This window comes from Lolium perenne, chromosome 4, assembly GCF_019359855.2.
Source record: "Lolium perenne isolate Kyuss_39 chromosome 4, Kyuss_2.0, whole genome shotgun sequence".
NCBI classification, from domain to species: domain Eukaryota; kingdom Viridiplantae; phylum Streptophyta; class Magnoliopsida; order Poales; family Poaceae; genus Lolium; species Lolium perenne.
In genome coordinates this window covers 6463772-6487093 of record NC_067247.2, presented here as the reverse complement: position 1 = coordinate 6487093, position 23322 = coordinate 6463772, and the positions used below count along the sequence as shown (strand labels likewise).

Sequence of the window (23322 nt, the reverse complement as noted above, 5' to 3'; positions counted from 1 at the left end):
GTTCAGGGAGTACAAAATTGGCATGAACAACATAGTAGCAGGCTATAAATTTTGTAACAACGACTGAGCAAGATGAAGTTATGATGGCTACATCTACAGAGCAGAGAATGCAAACCAAAAATAGAATTTACGATGGCAAAAGCTAAAGAGGAGGGAATGTGAACCAACACGGGTCAAAAAAATCGAAGATAAGAAAGATTTCAATTGGGCTGCATCTGGCCGTCTGGGCCTTCGAACTATATTCCTGCTGGACGCCTTTGGACTCGTACAATTTCAGTCCACTTCAAAACCGGAAAGTCCTCTGATTCGCAAAAACAAAAAACAAGGAGATTCAGCATATAAGTTTGTTTATTTGAAAATAAAGATTTATTTTTTTCGTTTGCAATAGCTCAGAGCAAAATACATAGTTTCTTGTCTGCAAAATAATCAAGATATCACATGTTTTGTAAGGGGAGGCTGACATCGGGGACCCATGAGCCAGCAGCGTCGTCAACGTTTTAAAGACGACAGAGGATCGAAAGAAAAAATAAATCAAAAAACAGTTGGTAAAAAAATAAAAAAATAAACATTTATCATTCTGAGAGGATGACATGCGGGACCCATGAGGCAGCAGCATCCTCAACGTTTCCAAGTCGACACAGGATTTTAAAAAAGGCAAATAGAAAGAAATTCGAGGTCAAAATAACTCCAAGAAAGGAAAGGTTTATTGTTCATAGAGGCTGACATGTGGGACCCATGAGCCAGCAGAATCCTCAACGTTTTAAAGGCGGCAGGAGATCAAAAGAAAAACGAAGTAGCCAGAAATTAGGGGTAAAAAATAACTCCAAGAAAGGAAACTTTTATTGTTCGTAGAGGATGACATGCGGGACCCATGAGCCATCAACTTACTCAACGTTTTAAAGGCGGCATGAGATCGAAAGAAAAAGACAAGTGACAAAATATCAGGAGCTAAAGATAATCCAAGAAAAAAAACTTTATTGTACATAGAAGATGACATGCGGGTCATTTAGCAGCAGCGGTCTCAACGTTTCAAATGCGGCTTGAGATCAAAAGAAAAATAAAGTTGATTGTACATAGAGGATGACATGCGGGTCCCATGAGTCAGCAGCTTACTCAACGTTTCCAAGGCGACAGGGGATCAAAAGAAAAAGGAAATAGCTAAAAATCAGATGGTGAAAAAAATCCAAGAAAATAAACTTTTATAGCACATAGAGGATGACATGCGGGTCCCATGAGTCAGCAGGTTCCTCAACGTTTCAAACGTGGCATGAGATCGAAAGAAAAAGGCAAGTGCCCAAATATCAAGAGCCAAAAATAATTCAAGAAAAGAAACTTGATTGTACATAGAGGATGACATGCGGGTCCCATTTTGCAGCTGCGGTGTCACCATTTGTAAGGCGGCACGGGATCGAAAAAAAAGGCAAGTGACCAAATATCAGGTGCCAAAAAGAATCCAAGAAAAGAAAATTTTATAGTACATAGAGGATGACATGCAGGTCCCATTTAGCAGCAGCGGTATCACCGTTTGAGAGGCGGCACAGGATCGAAAGAAAAAGGAAAGTGACCAAATATCAGGTGCCAAAAAGAATCCAAGAAAAGAAAGTTTTATAGTACATAGTGGATGACATGCGGGTCCCATTTAGCAGCAGCGGTATCACCGTTTAAGAGGCGGCACGGGACCGAAAGAAAAAGGCAAGTGACCAAATATGAGGTACCAAAAAAACTCCAAGAAAAGAAAGTTGATTTCACATAGAGGATGACATGCGGGTCCCATTTAGGAGCAACAGTCTCAACGTTTTCAATGCGGCACGGGATCAAAAGAAAAAAGGAAGTAGCCAGAAATCAGGGGGTCAAAAAAACCCAAGAATAGAAAGAATTTTGGTTCATAGAGGATGACATGCGGGACCCATGATCCTGCATCGTAAACGGCTTGATCGGAGAGCGTTGAACGAGATGGCGCGATCGAGAAAAAAACAATGCTAGAGAGGCTGCCATCTGGGCCCTACATCCCTAAGCGGTGCGGATTTGCGTTGACTCGGTCGGCGAACCCAAGAATTCGTGATGCACCACGTCCCGGGCCACCATACGCGACGTTTTGGACGTTTTCGTCGGGCTAGGTGGCCTCAAAAATGAGAAAAAAAAAGTTTTGACATGCACCACGGAGAGACCAAAAATCGTCGGCCATGGTGCACCAGCAACCACGACGCGACTTCAACTTCGTCGGCCATGGCAACTTTTCTTGTAGTGAAAGGTATGGAACACTTTCCTCGAAAAATAAATAATTCACCTTATCACTCTATTATGAGAAAAAATTATGATGTTGATGCTTTTTCACTTGATAATACTTGATGCTAGCTCTTTTCCTGCGTCTAGCAGAAAGGCTTTAAAGAAAAACACTCTTGGGAGATAACCCACGTTTATTTTTGTAATTTTTATTTTTGTTTTGTCTTGGAAGTTATTGCCTCTGTAATAACCTCTCCTTATCATTTTTTATTTCATTTTTGTGCCAATAATAGCCTCTAATAGGAAGAAAGTAAGATTTAGGGAACTTGTTGTCCAAAAAACAGATTCTGTGCTGTTACCATAAACATTCGTAAAACTAGCCAGAGTGGAATTTTGAGCTATCATTTTTTATGCATATGCCCCAGGTTATTATCTAACTTTCATTAGTTGACCACTTTCCGAGATGATCAACAAAGGATTTTCTAAAAAAAATTGATCTTTACCTGATGTTCTGTTTTGACATATTTCTGCATTTTTTATCTTTGCCTCTTAAATCTCTTTCTTTTTTAGTTTTTTTGGTTAAAGAGCTTTTTGAAAGGTTGATATAGTAGCTAATGCTTTAATAAATGTTTGATATATGTTATCACTGAACCCAAGTGAATTTGTTTAGTTTGATTGTACTAATACTGCTAATAGAGAGTTGTGTGAAGTTTTGTATGAAGGAAGTTTTCAAGTGTAGGGAGAGAAGAATGATGTGATGAGATGAAGAATGGATAAAAGCTCAAGCTTGGGGATTCCCCTGCACCCCAAGAAATATTCAAGAGGTACCAAGCGTCAAAGCTTGGGGATGCCCAAGGCATTCCCTCTTCATCAACAAAGCAACAGGTCATATCTCTATGCGTTATATTTTTATTGCTTTATACGCTATGTGTTGTTCTTGGAGCATCCTTATTTTTTTTAGTTTAGTTTTATTTTGTTTGCTGTAGCATATGTTGGATCCCGGCATATTTGTCTTGGAGAAAGACCCGCTCCGTTTTAATTGCATAGAACACTCTAGTTTTCGCTGTTATTGTTCTGCGAGTATTCTAGTTTTCTAGTACTGCGTTTAGGTCTTGTTCTTTCACTTAATTTTTTCAGAGCTCATTAGTATTCTTTATTTGTGTATGATTAGCTCTCTGGTCTATAATGTATTTCATCTCTGACAGCTATTTCAAATAAGTTGATTGGTGTTGGATACGAGTAAAAAGTTTCATGACTATAGTGATGCAAAAGGAACCTTGTCTAGACTGTGGCATAGACTTTGGCATGTTATGTTAAATGTTATTCTTGACATATGCTTAGTATTTATTGTTGTAGCATGACTTGTCTCAAATAGACGAGAGTGCATAATGTGTCATTGAAAGAATCATGTGTTGGTTCCATCATAAAAACATAACATTGTGGTATTCTCCTTTGATACTTTATTTGGTTGACTTCGTGCATCCTTATACCATGTTATAACTATAACCAGTCAACTAAAGCCTCTATGATCATTTAGTTTTTGACTCGTAATATCATTTTATGCTTTGATTGATAATGTTTTGTCGCTATGCATGATTATGACCATTATTGCTCTCTTAGTTGGTCGCTCCCAGTCTTTTGCTAGTTTTCGCCTGTGCTGAGTATGATCTCTACTCGTGCATCCAATTACCAATTACCAAAGTTTTCCAGTTGTGTCCACCATATGTACATAGGAGCATTATTGCTATTCCAAGTAATTCATCATGTTTTTATTTATCTTTCAAATTAAATTTTGGCATTAAAAAATTAGCCCGGGAAGCTCTCACGAACTTGATGGCACATTTACTTTCTTGTACTTAATAAACTTGATCATTGTGCCTATCTTATGAAGTTTGTATGGTTGCAAATTACAAGTTGGGAGTTAGTATAACCATGCTTTCATGGGAAACACTTTCGACATTGCACTTATATTTAGTCGATGTCATTTTCTCTTGTTTATGGATGCCTAGGGGTGCGAAATAAATGAAAACTTGTAAGTCAATGGAGTTTGTATATGAGTTAGGGAAACACCTGGGCCGCTAATCTAAGCCATGCATCATTCATAGTGAAAATTTACAGCTAAACCATAATGAGCATTCTATGAAACATTTGCAAATAAAAAGCTATACTCATAGTAAATGAAAAAACTGCTGAGATGCTTATTGTCTGTTTGTCTTGTCATTTTGGCATGTGATTGCTCTTACAAGAGTACCTCCATACCCGTTGGCGGTTCTCAATGATACATGTATACTTACAATGACAAAAACTTATTTGAGACCTAAGTTGAGTAGCATGAGGTTTAGGTACTCGCATTCAAGAGGCATGAGATTTTCAACTTGTGATTTGCAAACATATAGCTCATTTTTGATTCACATTAAATTTAACCATTCAAGATACCTATGATAGGAGCAATGAGAGCTTAAAGCTAATAAGTATCATACTTTTTGGAAGGTTTACAAAACCTTTTATCTTGCTTACTCTGCAAAGAGTATATTTTTTTACTATTATGTTGAGTCTTCATATTCTACTTTATGCACCGATTAAGAGAGCATAGTTGTCATTCTTAGTGCAATGTGCATAATTCCAAAATTATTATTGATTGATTCATGATTGTGCAATTGCCTGTTCTTAAATTACTTGTATCTAGTCACCATCTGAACTTTAAAGGTGTCCTAGCATTTATGTTTTGCTACTCCATAAAGGACATGTTGAGTACCACTTTGTTATATTTACTCTATGCTCAGAAACAAATAGTTGCTTTCAATGCACTATTATTTATGATCCTTTGTTTGAGTTACTCTTCATGTTGAGTATTGAATTATATCTACCATGTCTATATTTAGAGTACTTTGATCCCAGCTCACAATGCTTTACATGCTTGATCAAAATTATGTTGGTTTCATGTCACCTCCAAAATTATTTTGTTATCACTTACCTACTCGAGGACGAGCAGGAGTTAAGCTTGGGGATGCTTTGTACGTAGAGTTGCCCTCGGCCAGAGAAGAGTCCCACAGGACTCACCTGGCCATAGAGTTGGCCGCCTCCGCCGTCGCTGCCTCCGCCTCCGCCTCCTTCGCTTCCGCCAGCTGGGCGTGGAAGTGGGACCTATCCCTAGCCGCCTCCGCCACCGCTTCGTCCCTGGCGGCGATGGCGCCCTCCAGCTCCTGGTTCTCCTGCTCTACCCGCGCGGGGGAAGGGCCCCTCCGTTGGAGCGAATCTAGGTCGGAGCACATGTACCTCCGAGCCATGGCGACCGCATAACTGTGGGCTTCCTCCTCCGCTACCCAAGCCTGACGGTGCTGACCATCCCTAGCTAGGGTCTCGAAGGACGCGACCATAATCCGCTGGTCGTCGGCGCACTCGAAGCGGCAGGGTACGTCATCACCGTCATTGGCGATGTCGTGGATGACGACATCCGTGGGTGGGGCCACCGGAGGGGCCGCTATCGCCGCCCGCGCATCCTCGAGCGCCGCTCTGGCCTCGGCGAGCTCGGCCCTGGCACCGGTGATTTCCTCCCTGGCCGCAACGAGGCGGTCACGGAGTTGCGCGCGTCCTGCCGCCTCCGCCTCCACCGCCTCCAGGCCCAGCTGGTCGGCCTGAAAAGCGTCGGCGACTAGCTGCTTGTCCTCCGGGTGGGCTTGGCGGCACATGTGAACAACCTGATCCCAGCTAAGGTTGTGCTCGGCCATGGATGGATGGTAGGGTTTAGCTTGAGGTGTGCCCGTCATCCCCACCGGTGTCCACCATATATAGCCACGACGGGGCGGGAAACGGCGTTGGCGCACAGGTCTTTTTCCGCGTGCGTGAAACACCGACGAAACTTGCCAATGTATTGGGCAAACGCGGGAACGGCCATCGTCGCGCGAGAACCGGTAATCGTCAGCGGCAGGCCTCGACGGAAAGTTAAACCGCCATTAACGATCTTGACGCTGTCTCCGTTAAAAAAATACGTCCGCGAAGATACTCTCGATGTAAACGATCGCTCTGGCCCGCATAGAGTCCGTGGATCAAACGGGGAAGATGGCCCTAAAGCGGGAGCGGTAAAACCGCCGTGGCCCGTGGCAGAAACGGCACGACGAAGGAAGCTTCCGTCCTGACGCTACAGCCTACACCGACCGGGCCGCTGGTAGCAACGGGGAGAGATCTGGTTGACTGTCGGCGACGTCACCTCACAGCCAGCAAGCAAGCTAGCCGCGTCTGCGTCTTCTTCCCCTCGCCGTCAACCCGCCCAGAAGCTCGCTCGCCCGCCTTGGTATATACTCCTCCCACCCACCTGGGGGTGTCGCCAAACTCCGCCAACCACCGTGCCCCCTCCCAGATCTCTCTCTCTCTCTCTCCAGCACACACCCAGCTAACTCCTCCTCCTCCTCCTGCCCGACTCCATCTCTCCGCCGCCCGGGAAGCCATGGCGTTCGACGCCTTCACCGACAAGACCGCCGTCTTCCGCCGCCTCAAGGCCAAGCCAGAGAACAAGGTACCCGTCTCCCCCTCTTCCTCTTCCTCTTCCTCCGCACCCGCCCGCCCCACCCAGATCTGCCATGCCTCAAAGAACAGATCTGATCGGCACTTGCTTATGCTGCAGATGTGCTTCGACTGCAACGCCAAGAACCCCACCTGGGCCTCCGTCACCTACGGCATCTTCCTCTGCCTCGACTGCTCCGCCTTCCACCGCAGCCTCGGCGTGCACATCACATTCGTCAGGTCAGTACCCCAGCCCTCCCTCCCCGTGCTTGCCCACATAAAGATCCGCCTTTGCGTACCACTGCTTTGGTACTGCTGCTGGATCCGCCTGCCCAGCGCGCGCGCCGCGGCCAGCTCATCCCGATGCGTGCGTGCTCCACTCACGATCAAGAAACGGCCGTGCTCCCTTCCTTCCTGCCAGATCACTTCGTCGAGCTAAACCTGTTTTCGGAGATGCTTTTCTGTGGGCTTAGTCTGCTACACCAATGGATCGAAGCTGGGCTGCATCGGTGGTGTCTGTGCCATTGAGCACTCTGTCTCTAGTAGCCTAGAGATAACCGAAAACACCGACGGAGATCTCGGTATTTGAATTGTAAAGCCTAACGCAGCAGTTCAGAAATTTGTCGTTTGTGCTATGCTATTTATCAACTCAAGGTAGTGGGTCGCGTCAAAAGAGTCAACATGTTTTGCACTGCTGCCGAAACATTACCCTTTGCAATGCCACCATGTTTCTCTTGCTGTCTTTCTTTTTTCCTCCCAATTTGATGTGCTACCAAGTTCCAGGGCAACTTCATGCCACTGCCTGTCTTTCAATCCTGCCAACGGTATCACCCTGTTTTCCATCTCTCTTACGCCAACTGTAACTTGCGTTCTGTGCAGGTCAACGAACCTGGACTCATGGACTCCCGATCAGCTAAAGATGATGGCTTTCGGAGGCAACAACCGTGCGCACGTTTTCTTCAAGCAGCATGGGTGGTCAGAGGGCGGCAAGGCCGATTCAAAGTACACATCGAGAGCTGCTGAACTGTACAGGGAGATACTGCAAAAGGAAGTGAAGAAGAGTTCGGCTGTCAACGTCTTGCCATCATCACCTGTTGCGTCGTCTCAGCCATCAAACCCATCTGACGACTTCCCTGATTTCAAGCTTGCTGATGCACCAGAAGAGAATACCAATGGGAAGCATGAGCCTGTGGTCGCTAACCCACCAAAAGAGCCAAAAGCCCCTGCTCATCCCACTTATGTCAGTTCTATGAAGAAGCCCCTAGGTGCAAAGAAGCTTGGTGCCAAGACTGGAGGACTTGGTGTAAAAAAGCTAACTACAAAGGTAATAGTTTTACATCAAAGTGGCTATTCTTTTTCTTCTAAATTTAGATGGTTCAAATACCTTCAGGCATATGTATGTCTGTAGGTCAAAGGTTCTAAAAATAGCATAGTACCACTCTGCTATATGATGTGGGGACCATGGGCTAACCTTTGCCATTTTTTTCCCATTTTGTGCTACAGACAAATGAAAGCTTGTATGACCAGAAACCTGAAGAGCCAAAACCTGCTTTGCCAACAATGACTGCTGCTGCTACAGCTGCTGCAAAAAGTGGCCCATCCCATTCACGTTTTGAGTATGTGGAGAATGAGAAATCAACTGATTCAAAAACTGGAGGATCTAACATGAGTGGTCATGTAGCAGCACCGAAAACCTCAAATTTCTTTCAAGAGTATGGAATGGATAATGGGTTCCAAAGAAAAACAAACTCGGCGGCCTCAAAGGCTCAGGTAAAATCTGCGTTGATCTCAGTGCTACATTAGTAAGAGAAACGGTTGAACTGTGCAGATTTTATCCTCAAGATTTAGCTGTTTCTCGTAGCTTCCCTTGTTTTGAGTTGTATGCCATCTTTCTGTTTCTCTGGTGCTTTTTAGCTTACATAGGACATCCTTTTACTCTGAATAATTGTTGAGAGTTAAACTTTGTTGATGATAATCCTACATTTGTAGGAGAAACGTTCAAGTTGATTGAGTTTAATCCTATATAGGCGTCACCATACCACCTTCTAACCTGATTGAGCTGTTCTTCTAGCTTCCCTTGTTTTGCGTAGTATGTCATATACCTTCTTCTATGCTTCAGCTTGCATAGGACGTTTTTCTCTGCTGCATTATTGTTCTTCTGTCTGTTGTTCATATACATCTATGACATGTACTGTTAACTTCAGAGACAATTCTCTGCTTTCTACAAGCATTTGGTAGCATGTTCCTTCTTTTTCATGAATGGTCTTTGTAATGTTTCAACAAATGGGCAGTGCATTCCTCTCATGCATGCATGATTTTGTTCATGCACTTGCTTTTAGCTTCTGCTTACAGCCTCCCTTGTTTTGAGCTGAATGCCATCTGCCTGTTTCTTCGATGATTTAGCTTGCATATGCCATCTGCCTGTTTCTTCGATGATTTAGCTTGCATATGCCATCTTTTTTACTCTTGAGTTGTTGTTCCCGGATCTGATCTTTTTCATATAAAGTTATGCCACTCCGATTCCTTGACAACATTTTCCTAGCATGCCCCTTTTTCACAAATGGTCTTTGTAGTCCTTCCATGCACGTGTGACCATGTATGTGTTGCTTTTACATAGATTGTCCAAGTGGATTCGTTATTCTCATTGGTTATTTAACATGCAACAATCAGCATCTTACATTCCTATGCAAAGCTGATCCTCTGTAATTTAGATGTTCCCTCAATTTTCTCTCAAAACCAACGAAATCTGTGCCTGTCATTTATGGATACAGAAGGGAAAAAAAGACTTCACAAGCCTAAGGGACAAAAGCAAAAATATAGAGGCTACATTTTTTTCTCGGAATTTATATATTTGCAACTTAATGTCCTCAACATTAGTATCCATTTTGATACTGGGTACAATATATCTTGCAGATAGAGGAGTCAGACGAAGCAAGGAAGAAATTCACTAATGCAAAAGCAATTTCATCATCGCAATTTTTCGGTAATACCGATAGAGAACAGAAAGAGGCCCAACAATCTCTTCAAAAGTTCTCGGTGAGTAATACATTAGAATCATTATATATTCTCCTCTTTGAGTGTTCATGTTCCTTAATCTGAACATCCTATACATGTTATATAAAATTGATTTTGAAATATTCTGTAGAAATTTGCCTTTTTTTTTCATATATTTTTTCTGTTTGCTTTACTACAGGGTTCTTCATCCATTTCAAGTGCTGATCTTTTTGGCCGCGATGCTAATGATTCTGATCTAGACGTAAGTGCTGCGGACCTCATCAACAGAATATCTTTCCAGGTAACCTTACTAAATGGCCACCACCATTTATCATCATGTACATGTGTAGACAATTCAAAGGTTCGCTCTAGGGAAAATCAAACTAAAATATTTAATTTGCTGCAACTATTTCATAGGCATCTCAAGATTTATCATCCCTCAAGAACATTGCTGGAGAGACTGGAAAGAAGCTCACATCACTAGCCTCCAATTTCATCACAGATCTCGATAGAATCCTTTGAGATGGTGATGAGTAGACACCCTTCCTACCTGGACAAAATCACTGCTTTTCCAGCTGTCTCAAAGCATTGTTTTCATAGCTCTGTAGAGGGCAATAGATTTGAATGGTCGCCATTGTTCAAACCTTGTCCGCATGAAAATATTGTTAATTCTTTTTCATGGCCATAGTGAAAAACGCACGATTTTGTATCTATTACAGTTTGATGTATCTTCGAAGAGATATTCTTATTTGATGTGACTATGAACTCAAATCTGTATATTTTGTAGTGTCTTATGCCAATCAAGTTACATACAAACTGTTACATTGTAACAAACATGTGGGTCATATTGACACAATAATTTTGTTGGTGTTAACTATTTTTTGTTCATATCTACGTAGTAAAATGAAAAGGAAATTTGTGAAGCCAAAGGTTTTTTGCCCAGCAATATAAGAAAGCGGCCACTGAGCTTTGCACGAGCATCACCATCCAGAGTGTCTGTGTGGAACCAACCATGCTTGATGACATGGACTTTATGTAAGACTGGTGTAGTTTTGGTATATAAATGTTTGTGTTCCATTCTTTTTATTTATTTACTTTACCTTTTGTAAGGCGATATGCTATATTTCCTTTTGGAAGAAAAACGTGTATGTCAGGCTGCAAGCAAACGAATTACGTACGGATCACCGCAAAGCTCGCCCCACAGAAAAACGTACGCGAGCGCCAGCAGCCAAAAATGAAAAATTAAGTGGGACATTGCCGGTAGCCCACCTAACATTGTGTGATATACATAAATACAAATCTCTTGCGCACCTTACTTAACTCTCTTACGCCATCTCGAGATAGCTGCGTGTCCAATGTAAGTACAAGCCATGTTATTGAGTTGAGCCTACTTGGTTTGCATTTGAGTTGGCCCCTCTTCATTACATGCATCGGCCGATAATTACACTTGGTACCATTTAATGACAAAGTGAGAGCACAAGACCATGTCATATGTCCATACACATTTCTTGCGCATTTGGTTTGATCTTGTGCTTCTCCCTTTGCTACGAGAGCCGCGTCCACAAGGACGGACGAGAGGCCACGGTCCAGGTCGGGGAACTGTACACCGATGAGAGAGGCGATTCCTGCTGTTCCTTGCGGTGCCAAGAGCCGAATAATCTACTTCTTAATGTCATGTTATCCATGTAGCAATTCCTTAATCTATATGTGACGCCACATCCTCCTAATGGCATCAAAGAATGGCGAAGGACTGGCTTGCTTGGTGTTGTCATGGGAGAGATTACAATTTGTTCGTCATATTGGCTGAATCCTTTTCGCAGAAATTGTTCAGATCCTCGAAAAAGTCCTGCTAGCGGAACCACTTGGGCATCCTGTTATCAATCCAAATTTCATGGTAGCTCTGGTTCTTGTGTGCTTAACAAATCAATGTAAGATTCACTCTGTTTGCTTTAGAATCTTGTGAGCCATAAGGAAAAATAAACTCAGGTTAGTTTATCTTCTGAATTGTTCAATTGCTTGTGCTATTCGACCACCCAAGTCTATTGTGCGATAAATATTACTTTGTGCACCCGATTTTTTTTGTGAGTTAATTAGATGGGTTCAGTTTTTCAGACATGCTATATGCAGATATAAGAAAAATTCGAATATGACGTTCATGTGGGGTGCTTGAGTCTTTTTATTAATTTTCTTCTATAAGTATGGGTGGCTCTTATAAACTATAGCCTCTTGCACATGACGTACTTGGTTTTTTTTATAATCTTTCTTGAACTATACCATGCATGACTCTAAACTTCAATTCAGTACACTGCTGGTATACCGAATGACCTCATGTTCAGATGATCCAGATTGTAGAACAAAACATTTAGGTTAAAGCAATATGATTCTTATTGTCCATGTATCTCTAATTACAAATGTAACCAGGATGATTGAAGAGAACAATATAAAGTAAATCTTGTGAATTTTTCTTTATTCAACAAAAAATTGGATATTTTACATAGATAGAATAAAATTTAAATAAATGTTGAAATGTAATGTTATCTGATGGAATAATAAAGTGATATGTTCCTAGGGATGGCCCACTGTTGTTGCTCCCTTTGCTTTGTGGTGGGTATCCATGGCTTTTTTTTTTGAGAAACGTCCCTGCTCTTTATTTATTCAATCAAAGAACCATACAAAGATTCTTCGGTGGTGTGACAAGCCAAACCGATCTACCAACCTCTAGGGATGTAGCATAACGGGATAATCTGTAAGCTTCACCATTAGAAGCTCTGCCTTCATGACAAAAAGTTTCAGCAAACTGTTTTGCCCACTCCTGACACTCCGGGATAATGAAACTGAACTTCCCTTTATCCTTCTTCTGGGAGCAAAAGCAATTGGCCAATTATAAACAATGAGTAGCCACTTTAAAACGACAAAGGTTCAGATCAGAATCCATGGCTATTAGTGAGTAATGATAGTCTGCTGCAGGTGGATTTAGTGGTCGTTGGGTCGCAACTTGCAGCCTATCAAAAGAATTGTCGCAGCAAAAAACAAGAAAAAAAAGAGACAATTGAAAAAATAAACGGCGCGACAAAGGCACGTAAGGTCCATCTTCTTTTTTTGAGATCTCACGTAAGGTCCATCTAGTATACTTATAAAGTGACAACTCTCCTCCTGCCGTGTAGTACCAATAAGTTTGAGGCAGTCGAAAATTCCATCTAATCAAGGCAAAGAGAACTAGTATGAAACTATATCATAGTGACACCAAATTCAGAGGGGAATACAAGATTTAAAAATCCAGCAACTCACAACGACCTTATCGTTGCAGTGTCGACAATCAAATCAGCGATTTCTTCGTCGGAGTCGCTAGCGGCTGGCACCTCCTCTTCACCACTTGATATTTCAACTCCTTGTCCTCCATAGCATCAATGCGAATTGTTGAGAATTTACATGCTTCTTTTTTAACCAGCATCTCGGAGATAACTGTCATCACATTGTTCTGCACCCATGTCCTTATAGGTCTAGCACCATACATCTGCAATACCGCCACATGGTATTTCCAAAACCACAAGAGTGAATATATTTTTTTCTGAGAAATTTTAGTTTGATCGCTCGATATTATGAAAAATAACAAATACTTACCGGGTCGTATGATTTGGACAGAATGACGTCCAATGCAGCATCACTTGTGGACAGAGATATGCCCTTTTTTGCTACTCTAGCAGTCGCGCTTTTCATTTGTATTTTCACGACCTCCATTAGTTGATCGTGAGACAGTGGTTCAAATATAACAATCTGGCTTAGTCTATTGAGAAGTTCAGGCTTGAAATACTTATGTACCTATAAACAAAAAACAATTGTAAATTGTAGAAATCATTACTAGGAGCTGTGCATTTTGGGTCAGGAGCAAACCTTTTTCATGAGAAGGTCTCTTGCAACTTTCATTTTTCTTTCACAAAGTTTTCCTGATATTAAGTGTTCGGCACCTATATTTGAGGTCATAATGATGATTGTATTTTTGAAATCTACTTTTTGACCTTTTCCATCAGTCAACACACCGTCATCTAGCAGCTGAAGTAATACATTTAGTACGGAGGAATCGGCCTTCTCCACCTCATCGAAAAGTATAACACTATACGGACGACTCTTAACTTTATTGGTCAATTGTCCACCATCTTGGTAGCCGTGATAACTGTAAGGTTTATAAAACAAGAAGTCATATAAGTAAACTTGAGCATAGGATCATTTGCTATAACACCATATTGCAATATTAAAAAAATATGATATGGAATAAACCTTGGAGGTGCTCCAATGAGACGCAGCGCAGATCCAGGACTGACATATTCAGACATGTCGAAACGAAGCAACATCTTCTCATCATCAAATAGCTGTTCGGCGAGAGCTTTTGCAAGCTCTGTTTTGCCAACACCAGTTGATCCCAAGAAAAGAAAAGAGCCTATTGGTTGACCAGGTGGGTCAAGACCAGCCCTAGAACGTAGCACTGCTTGCACAACTAAGTTGACGGCTTCATTTTGACCAACAACTCTTTCATGCAGTCTATCTGCAAGATGGATTAGCTTTTCCGTCTCTTCTAGATCAAGTGCGGCGATAGGAATTCCAGTCCACCGGCTCACAACCTTCAGAACGAAAATATTGAAACGAAGCATCCCAATTAAGCACTACACATTATATTTGAAATGATTGATCAAAATCTAATTAACCCTCTTACTTAAATTAGAAAGGAAATGTCTACCTGTGCAACATGTTCTGGGCTAACAAATGTTTCTCCTCCCTTAGTGGTTGTGCAAGCCTCGTCAATGAGATCAATAGCCTTATCTGGAAATTGTCGGCCGGTAACATAGCGCCCAGCGAGCTGTACGGCGGCAACAATTGCAGCATCCTGAATCTCCACTCGATGGTGCTCTTGTAGACCCTTCTTTAGAGCGTGGAGGATGGCAATGGTGGCCTGCTCGCTCGGCTCGTCGACATGCACCTTCTGAAACCGCCGCTCGAGGGCAGGATCCTTCTCGATCTTCTTGCGGTACTCATCTAACGTGGTCGCACCCACGCACCTGATACGGCCACGGGCCAACGCCGGCTTTAGCATGTTGGCAGCATCCGTGTTGCCGCCCTCGCACCGGCCGGCGCCTAGAAGCATGTGCATCTCGTCGATGAACAGAATTACCTTGCCATTGGCATCCTCCGCCTCCTTTATAACGTTCTTCATGCGCTCCTCGAACATGCCACGCCATATGGTTCCGGACACCATACCCGCGACGTCGAGCTCAACAACGTGTGCCCCGAGGAGCGGCGCAGGGACCGTGCCAGCAGCGACGCGCTGCGCGAGGCCCTCCGCGATGGCCGTCTTGCCGACCCCCGGATCGCCGACGAGGGCGGCACAGTTCTTGGTCCGGCGGCAGAGGATGCGGATGACGCGGTCTATCTCGTCGTCCCGGCCGACCACTGGATCAGCCTGGCTGACCGTAGCTGTCATGTCCCGGCCGTACGTGCGCAGGCTGCGGCCAACCACCGGCGGGTTAGCCTGGCCGGGCGTGGCTGTCGTGTCCTGGCCGGGCAGACTGGTTTCGCGGCGGACTACCGGGTTCGGCGTAGGTGTGATGTCCCGGCCGATCGTGGGCTGGGTGGTTTCCCGGACGACCAGCGGGTAGGCCTGGCCAGTCGTGCCAGTCATGTCCTGGCCGAACCATTGCAGGCTCGCCGAGCCCGGCCGGCGGCGCCGAGGGTAACTCCCCCACGCCGCCTCCCACAGCACCGCCGTGGCTACTGTCGCGGCCGTCATCGCTGCTGTCAAGACCATAGCTTTGGTGAAGTCGCTAGTCTCGGGCCATAGGCTCAGCACGTTGCTACTGCTAGGTTGGGGTGGAGAGGGCGAGCTGTAGTTCCACCTTGGATCGTATTCCAAGTGCCCGTCCCACGATTTGGACATCGTCGCCGGCAAAACCGATCGATCTAGCCGATTAATTGTTAACTTTTAGCGCCCGGAAAGCATATAGATTTTCTATGGGTTGTTCAGGCATATATAAATATTAACGTATTTTTGTGTGTGTACGAGCTGAACTCTGATTCCGACTATAGTCCAATTCTACCGTATTCCAGAGCTTGAGAAGAAGTAAGTATCAGTTCAGTTTCTTTTGCTGCAAGAAACGATGGATTATGATCGGGGATTTGGTTACCGGATGAAATACCGTGGTTACCGCCCGGTAAACGGAATTCTCTCCAGTAAATGAACTTATCGGCCAAAAAATCTCATTTCATTTGAATTTGGTTTAAATTTAAACTGATTCGTTAGTCCAAACTAAACCGTACCTGGTCCCTCTCCACTATAGCCCCAATTTATTTGTCCGAATCTTTCACTCCCTTCTTCTTCAAACCTTATTTTTAAAATATTTATATGTTTTTACTAGTTTGAAATTCAAATTTTGTTTGAGAATCTCATCCGGTATTTAACCGGTTATCTCCGGTAACCATGGTTACCAGAAATCCTAGTCCCCTCTGATTTTTTTTTTTCAAACCGGTATCCAAAACCTTGATTATGATACACCTGAACGGAGTCACGCCAAGCACAAGCATTCTCTTTCCTAGTTAACTTCCACTTTCTATTTAGGACACTACTAGGCGTCCCCCGTGGGATTTAATTTCCCCTGCGCCTAGAATCCCGTGCTGACGCGTGTTCTTTTTGCTACCGGGTAGCAAACAAATTCCGCTAAAACTTCAGTATCGCAAAAATGGTTCGTCCGCAAAATAAAAGGAAAAGGCTGAGCTCGCCGGAGACCTCATAGCAAAAATATTATGCTATTGTAGCCAAAATAGATATCGTTGGAGACATCGATGGGGAACTCGCCAGAGAACTCACCGGAGACCTCGCCGAAGACCTCGCCAGAGACCCCCTAAGAAAACATATTGTTCAAATGTAGCATAATAATACAAAAGTTGTGGCAAAAGAATTATTCATATGTTGCAAAATCCACATAATGGAGACATCACCGGAGACCCCCGCCTACAACGGACAACAACGTCATCCAAGCTTGCAGCAACTCCGTTCGTCCAAGGTAGTGTTGGCGTCCGAAACCCACCGGCGAGCAACGGCTGGCAACACGAAGAGCCGGGAACAACTCAGAGCTGCGGCTGGCCCTGGTCCCTCGAGCGACGGCCCGCAAAGCCTCGGCACGCACGTCCGATGCTGGTGCAAGGGCGTGCCACCTGATCTATACCTGATCAGGAAGGTGATGGATTTGCTTCGCTTAGTTTCCTGCATGGCATACACGTAAACATTAAATACGAGCCTCGATCGGCTCTCAGGTTGTCCTGTGAATCGGCTCAAGGAGCCGATCCACCCATGGTTCGTATGAGGTCTACGATCACATGGTGGTCCTGCTTGATCGATATATAGCTAAAACGACCTACGACGATTTAGGGTTTTCACCGCATAATCGGAACATCCTACGCGTGATTGAGCCTCGCAGCCACGCACGGTGATAATAAACCAACCTAGACAAGGCCTAAAAACCAACATGAAGTTGATCCCCGGAACATCTTATCTAGGGCTAGCAAAATACACCCTACGTGCTACTGGATCCTTCAACCCGTTTGCAAGGCCTAACTATGCAGATATTAAACTAATCCTTGAAGAACAAGGAGCAATCATAACGGATCGGATCTACTAAATAATGATCAAGCAAAGTGCCGCCCTTACACCTAAGATAGGTGTAAGGGCGGCTAGACGTCTAAGGGTTGCATGGACGAAAGCATGTTACACGACGAAACAATGCTAACCCTAACACATCTATGATAACTACGTTGCTCACCATCAACAAGGCTTCAGCATGAGCAACGCATGAACGACGAATAAACGCGTACTGCCTAGATCGCAAGATGCGATCTAGGCAGCATGATGCTTACCCGGAAGAAACCCTCGAAACAAAGGGGTTGGTGATGCGCCTAGATTGGTTTGTGATGAACATGATTGTTGTTTTTCTCGATAACCCTAGATACATATTTATAGTCCGTAGACTTTCTAACGTGGGAATAATCCCAACCGTGCACGAGCCAAACTCTAACTAACCGACACGTATCCTACTAGGTTTACAGATAGAAGGGCAAATTAGCCCAAACTTCGTGTACAAGGCCGCTTCATGTATATCTTCCATGTATGTTTCTTCAAGCCCATCTTAATTACAGCCCACCTCTGATCCGGTCGAATCCTGGTGATAACACATGCCCCCCTGGTTTTGGAATTGATAATTCCAAAATCACTCTGTTTTTTCTTCGTCGGGTCATGTCGTGGCAGGGCAAAACCGTCACAGTATCCTTCATCATGATGCCTTGCCTTCTCAACTTCTCCGCGTGATTTGACCGTTGTTTTTTTTTTCTTTTGGGCACCACTTCCTCGGAAACTGCTGTGGCATTAAATCTCCACTATATCCCCTTTTATTTAACCGCGCCTAACAGTTCGCCTCTTCATCCCCTTGCTCTGTTCTGGCCATCGGCACCCAAAAAATTCCCCATCTCCCGTAGCCATGTCTTCCTCTTCTTCCTCCTCCGCCTCGTCGGATCTTTCTTCCCAGTCCTTCTCCTCTTCGTCCTCCTCCACCTCGTCAGTCTTCTCCGATTCTTCCTCATCTCGTGAGCCGACGCCGGAGTGGGGCTCGCTGGCGGCGCACGACATCCTCGCCGCATCGGAGTGGGACAAGGAGGACCACGAGCCCTACGTCTGGTCCGAGGATGACAAGTCCTTGACCAGTGGCGACGACGACCTTCAGTTCCTCGCCGATGGGGAGCTGGAAGCGACGAGCGAGGACGACTCGTTCTCCTGGGACGGCTACACTTCCTCCGAAGAGGAGGAAGAAGAAGACGACGACGACTCCCTCGAAGACTATCCGCCGGCGAAGCGCTTCCGCGCCGGATCGGATGATGACGACGACGACGACGACGACGAGGAGGAGGAGGCTCCCATAGAGGGCTATGGGAGCAGCGACGAGGAGCTCGCCGGCAGCAGCGCCGACGAGAGCTCCGACGACGAGGGCAGCGACGGCCCGTAGAGTAGGGTCTACTAGTATAGGTCTAGTAGTAGTAGCAGATTGGCCAATAGGCCCTTCTTTTTTTCTTACTCCCTTGAGCAATTGGCTCTTTCCTTGTAAGAAATCTCCTTTATTAATGAAGAAAATATTCCTCTATTAATTTTTGCTCTCTTGCCAATTTTGCCGATTGTCAAACGAAGTTGCTGACCACGATTCAAAGCCAAGCAGGTTGCCTATTCATGCAGTCAAACGGATCTTATCCATGTCTACGCCATCCTCCAATTTCAAACGCGCAGATTCAACTCCTCACCAGATTCAATGGGAGAATCATCTCAAAAGTTATGGATTCTGGCCTGAAACTGATCTGTTAACCTGCTCGACCAAGTTTGTTCCTCCAGAGTCGATGGCTATACATCGGCTTTTTTTTATTATTATTCTGAAGTCGATGTCCGTGCATCGGCTGTACTGGTATCCATATTTCTCAAGTCGATGTCTGCGCATCGGCTGTGATTTGTATAAAAAAAATTTTACTGGCCGATTTTATGAATCGGCCCCCATGTTTCACTGCCCATCGTCCCACATGCTTGGGAAATATTTCTTGAGGTGCTGACCATTGACAGCTGCTGGGAACTTAGCGCCGTCCAGCTGCTCCAGCATGTATGCATTACCCTTCAAAACCTGGACGACTTTGTATGGACCGTGCCAATTAGGAGACCATTTGCCATATGCTTTATCCTTGGTTCCTAATGGCAACACTGCTTCCCATACTAGATCACCAACTTGGAACTCCTTTGGTCTCACCTTCTTATTGTATGCACGAGCTACCCTGGCTTTGTTCTCTTTAATCTTCTCCAACGACCAAAGTCTAAGTTCCGTTGCATCCTCAATAGTATCACTCATCAGAGCTGCATATTCTTCAGCTGTCAGGTCATTCTGAAACGTGACACGTCTTGATCCAGCCGTAATTTCCCAAGGCAATACGGCTTCCTGCCCATAGACGAGCTGGTATGGTGAAGTTTTTATAGCTCCATGGCATGACATGCGATAGGCCCACAAAGCTTCTGACAATGTTTCATGCCAAACCCTAGGGTTCTCGTCAATTTTCCTCTTAATCAGCTTGATCAAGCTCTGATTGGACGCTTCAGCTTGCCCGTTGGCTTGAGCATAGTATGGAGATGATCGGATCAGCTTAATTCACATCTCATCACAGAATTTTCTGAATTCCTTAGAGATGAAGACCGAACCTCCATCGATCGTGATGGTTTGAGGAATCCCGAACCTATGAATGACGTGCTCTTTCACAAATTTGATAACATCTTCTGATTTTACCTTCTTCATAGGGACGGCCTCCACCCATTTGGTGAAGTAATCTGTAATAGCCAGGATCCACTCGTGGCCTTTGTTCGACGCAGGATGGATTTTGCTGATCATATCCATGCCCCAACCTCGGAATGGCCAAGGCTTGATGATGGGATTCATTGCTGATGCGGGTACCATCTGAATCTTCCCGAACATCTGACACGCTTGGCATCCCTTGTAGTACTTGAAGCAATCTTCAAGCATGGTGGGCCAATAAAACCCTGATCGCCTAATCAGCCACTTCATCTTATGAGCCGATTGGTGAGTTCCACAGGCGCCTTCATGCACCTCATGTAAGAGCCGATTAGACTCAGTTGGTCCCAGGCACTTGAGCAGCAACCCTTCCAACGTCCTGTAGAACATGTCATCGCCTATAAGGACATATTTCATGGCCTTGTATCTTATCCATTTAGGTGCCCCCCGAGCCGAATCCTTCAAGTAATTGAAGATATCGGCTCTCCAGTCATCCTGTTCTAAGAACTGCACCTGAACTTCTGACCCGTCTGGTATGTCCTTGTAGCCTGACGCCATCTGTGCGAGATCATTGGCCTCGGTATTTTGAGATCTTGGAACCCAATTGAAGTTGATGTACCGAAATTTCGTCATCAGCTCGCTGCATTCCATCCAATATGGGAAGAGTGACTCACTCTCGCACTTGTACTCATCCGTGAGCTGGGAGATCACCAACTTTGAGTCTCCAAAAAGTTCCACCGCCTCTGCTCCGGCTTCCAAAAGCAACTCCATTCCCCTGCGTACTGCCTCATACTCAGCGACATTGTTAGTGCAAGGGGTAGATAGCCTGATGGAGAAGGAATAATTTGCCCCCCGAGGCGACACGAGCAAAATGCCGATGCCACAACCGTCGTCACAAGCCGATCCATCGAAGAACATAGCCCATGCACGTACAGATAGTGCTGCTATATTAGTATTAATCCGCTCAGCTATGAGATTGGCCAACGCTTGTCCCTTGACTGCTTTCGCAGGCTGATACCGGAGATCGAATTCCGATAACGCAAACATCCACTTACCAAGTCGGCCTTTCAAAACAGGAGCCGACAGCATGTGCTTGACAACGTCTGACTTGCATATGACGATGATTTATGCCATCAAAAGGATGTGATGAAGCTTGGTGCAGGTGAAGAACAGGCAGAGGCATAACTTCTCGACCTCAGGATACCTTGTCTCTGCATCCAACATCCTTCTGCTGAGGTAGAAAACGACCTTTTCAACACCCTCGTAGAGTTGCACCACCACTGAAGCAATGGACGTGTCAGCTACTGATAAGTAGATATAGAACGGCCTGTCTTGCTGAGGTGGAACTAGCACAGGCGGCGTTGTCAGATACCGCTTGATCTCGTCAAACGCCTGCTGCTGTTCTGCCCCCCAGTGAAACTCGTCATCAGATTTAATCTTCACCAACGCCATGAACGGCTCAATTCGTCCTGACAGGTTAGAGATGAAACGTCAGATGAAGTTGATCTTGCCGATAAGACGTTGGAGCTCCTTCTTCGTGGTAGGCGGCTGCATGGTACGCACTGCCTCTTGACTTTTCAGGCCGATCTCAATTCCTCGTTCATGAACCAGAAAAACCCAAGAACTGACCGGCCGTCACACCAAAGGCACACTTCTTTGGATTCATTCTCAGTCCGAATTTCCGAGTTCGGTCTAGGACGCGTCGCAAATCATCCAAGTGTCCCTCCATGGAGACAGACTTGACCACCACGTCATCGATGTAGATTTCCACCAACTTGCCGATCAGATCATGAAAAATATAATTCATGGCTCGTTGGTACGTTGCACCGGCATTCTTCAGCCCAAAAGTCATAACCACATATTCAAACAAGCCCACTGACCCTGGTACTCTGAATGCGGTCTTGTGTATATCTTCTGGAGCCATGAAGATTTGGTTGTAGCCGGCATTGCCATCCATGAAGCTTAACACCTTGTGGCCAGCAGCTGCATTTATCAATGTTTCTGCCACAGGCATTGGATATTCATCCTTTGGAGTGGCTCTGTTGAGATCTCGGAAATCTATTGCCACACGCCATCGGCCGTCCTTTTTCTCTACAGGTACGATACTGGAGATCCATTCAGCATACCTGCATGGTCTGATGAACCCAGCGGTCAACATTTTCTCGATCTCTTTCTTGACTTCTTCGAGAATTTCGGCCTTCATCTGACGTGCTTGTTGTTGGAATGGCCGAAATCCTTTCTTGAGAGGGAGCCGATGCTCAATGATGCTCCTGTCTAAACCAGGCATCTCTGTGTAATCCCATGCAAAGCAATCTGGGTACTCTTTTAACAGAGCTATCATCTAGCTCCTGAGGTGTGGATCTAGCTTTTTTCTGATGAAAGTTGGTCGTGGCTTATCCCCAGGACCAATGTCAACTTCTTCTAGTTCATCAGCCGATGGAAACCCATACCCTAGCTTTCCGTCACCTGTTAGATCGACACTGAACACAGGGAAAACGTGTGGTAAGGATAATATGGGCCGATTGCTGGAATCGGCCCCCATTTTGATTGCATTGCTCAATGAAGGTTTACATCGTGGTCATGCCTTACTATGATTACGTGACATGCTTGAGACAAGATCATCACTTTTTATTTTTTGGGGCCGATCACAAGGATCGGCCTTGCCACGTATGTCCATCGCTTTTGCTCTTGTTACACGGTCAGGCCGGTGGATAAGACCAGCCTCACCCCGTTTTTTGTCACGTCGATGCGCTCGCAGTCGTCCAAAGTGATGCCTGAGAGTGGCTCTTGGCCTGCCGTCTCCCAAACGTTCATGCCAGCCGTTGAAATCTCGGCTGAGTCATCTGCGTGGACGACCTCTACTTCGTCTCCATCCCACTGAATTAGACATTGGTGCATCGTGGATGGAATGCAACAGTTGGCGTGGATCCAATCTCTCCCTAGCAGGACAGCATAAGTGCTCTTTCTATCGACGATGAAGAATGTTGTAGGGATGGTTTTCCTCCCTACTGTCAGATCCACGTTCAGAACACCTTGTGCTTCAGATGCTTGGCCGTTGAAATCGCTCAGTGTAACGTTGGTCTTGATCAGATCCGAGCTAGAGCGTCCCAACTGACGTAGCATGGAGTATGGCATGATGTTGACTGCCGCTCCGGTGTCCACCAGCATCTTGTTGACAGGCTGCCCATTGATGTAACCTCGTAAGTACATGGCCTTCAGGTGCCTGTAGCTTCTTTCTCGTGGCTTCTCGAAGATA

The 23322-nt window shown here is 45.0% G+C and overlaps 2 protein-coding genes across 2 annotated transcripts; one reads left to right on the top strand and one right to left on the bottom strand.

Annotated features, from left to right (window-relative positions):
* Window positions 1-6389: 6389 nt before the first annotated feature.
* LOC127349420 (probable ADP-ribosylation factor GTPase-activating protein AGD9) lies at window positions 6390-10533 on the top strand. Its single transcript, XM_051375174.2, has 7 exons — window positions 6390-6736; window positions 6845-6963; window positions 7603-8047; window positions 8227-8493; window positions 9637-9759; window positions 9917-10018; window positions 10135-10533. The coding sequence occupies exons 1-7, from the start codon at window positions 6668-6670 to the stop codon at window positions 10237-10239; spliced, it is 1230 nt and encodes a 409-aa protein (XP_051231134.1). The 5' UTR covers window positions 6390-6667; the 3' UTR covers window positions 10240-10533.
* Window positions 10534-13033: 2500 nt separating this feature from the next.
* LOC127346523 (chaperone protein ClpB1-like) lies at window positions 13034-15643 on the bottom strand. Its single transcript, XM_051372817.2, has 5 exons — window positions 14450-15643; window positions 13993-14333; window positions 13609-13888; window positions 13339-13536; window positions 13034-13231 (listed from the first exon to the last, which is right to left on the bottom strand). Exons 1-5 carry the CDS (start codon window positions 15641-15643, stop codon window positions 13034-13036), a joined length of 2211 nt encoding a protein of 736 aa, XP_051228777.1.
* Between the last annotated feature and the right edge of the window lie 7679 nt (window positions 15644-23322).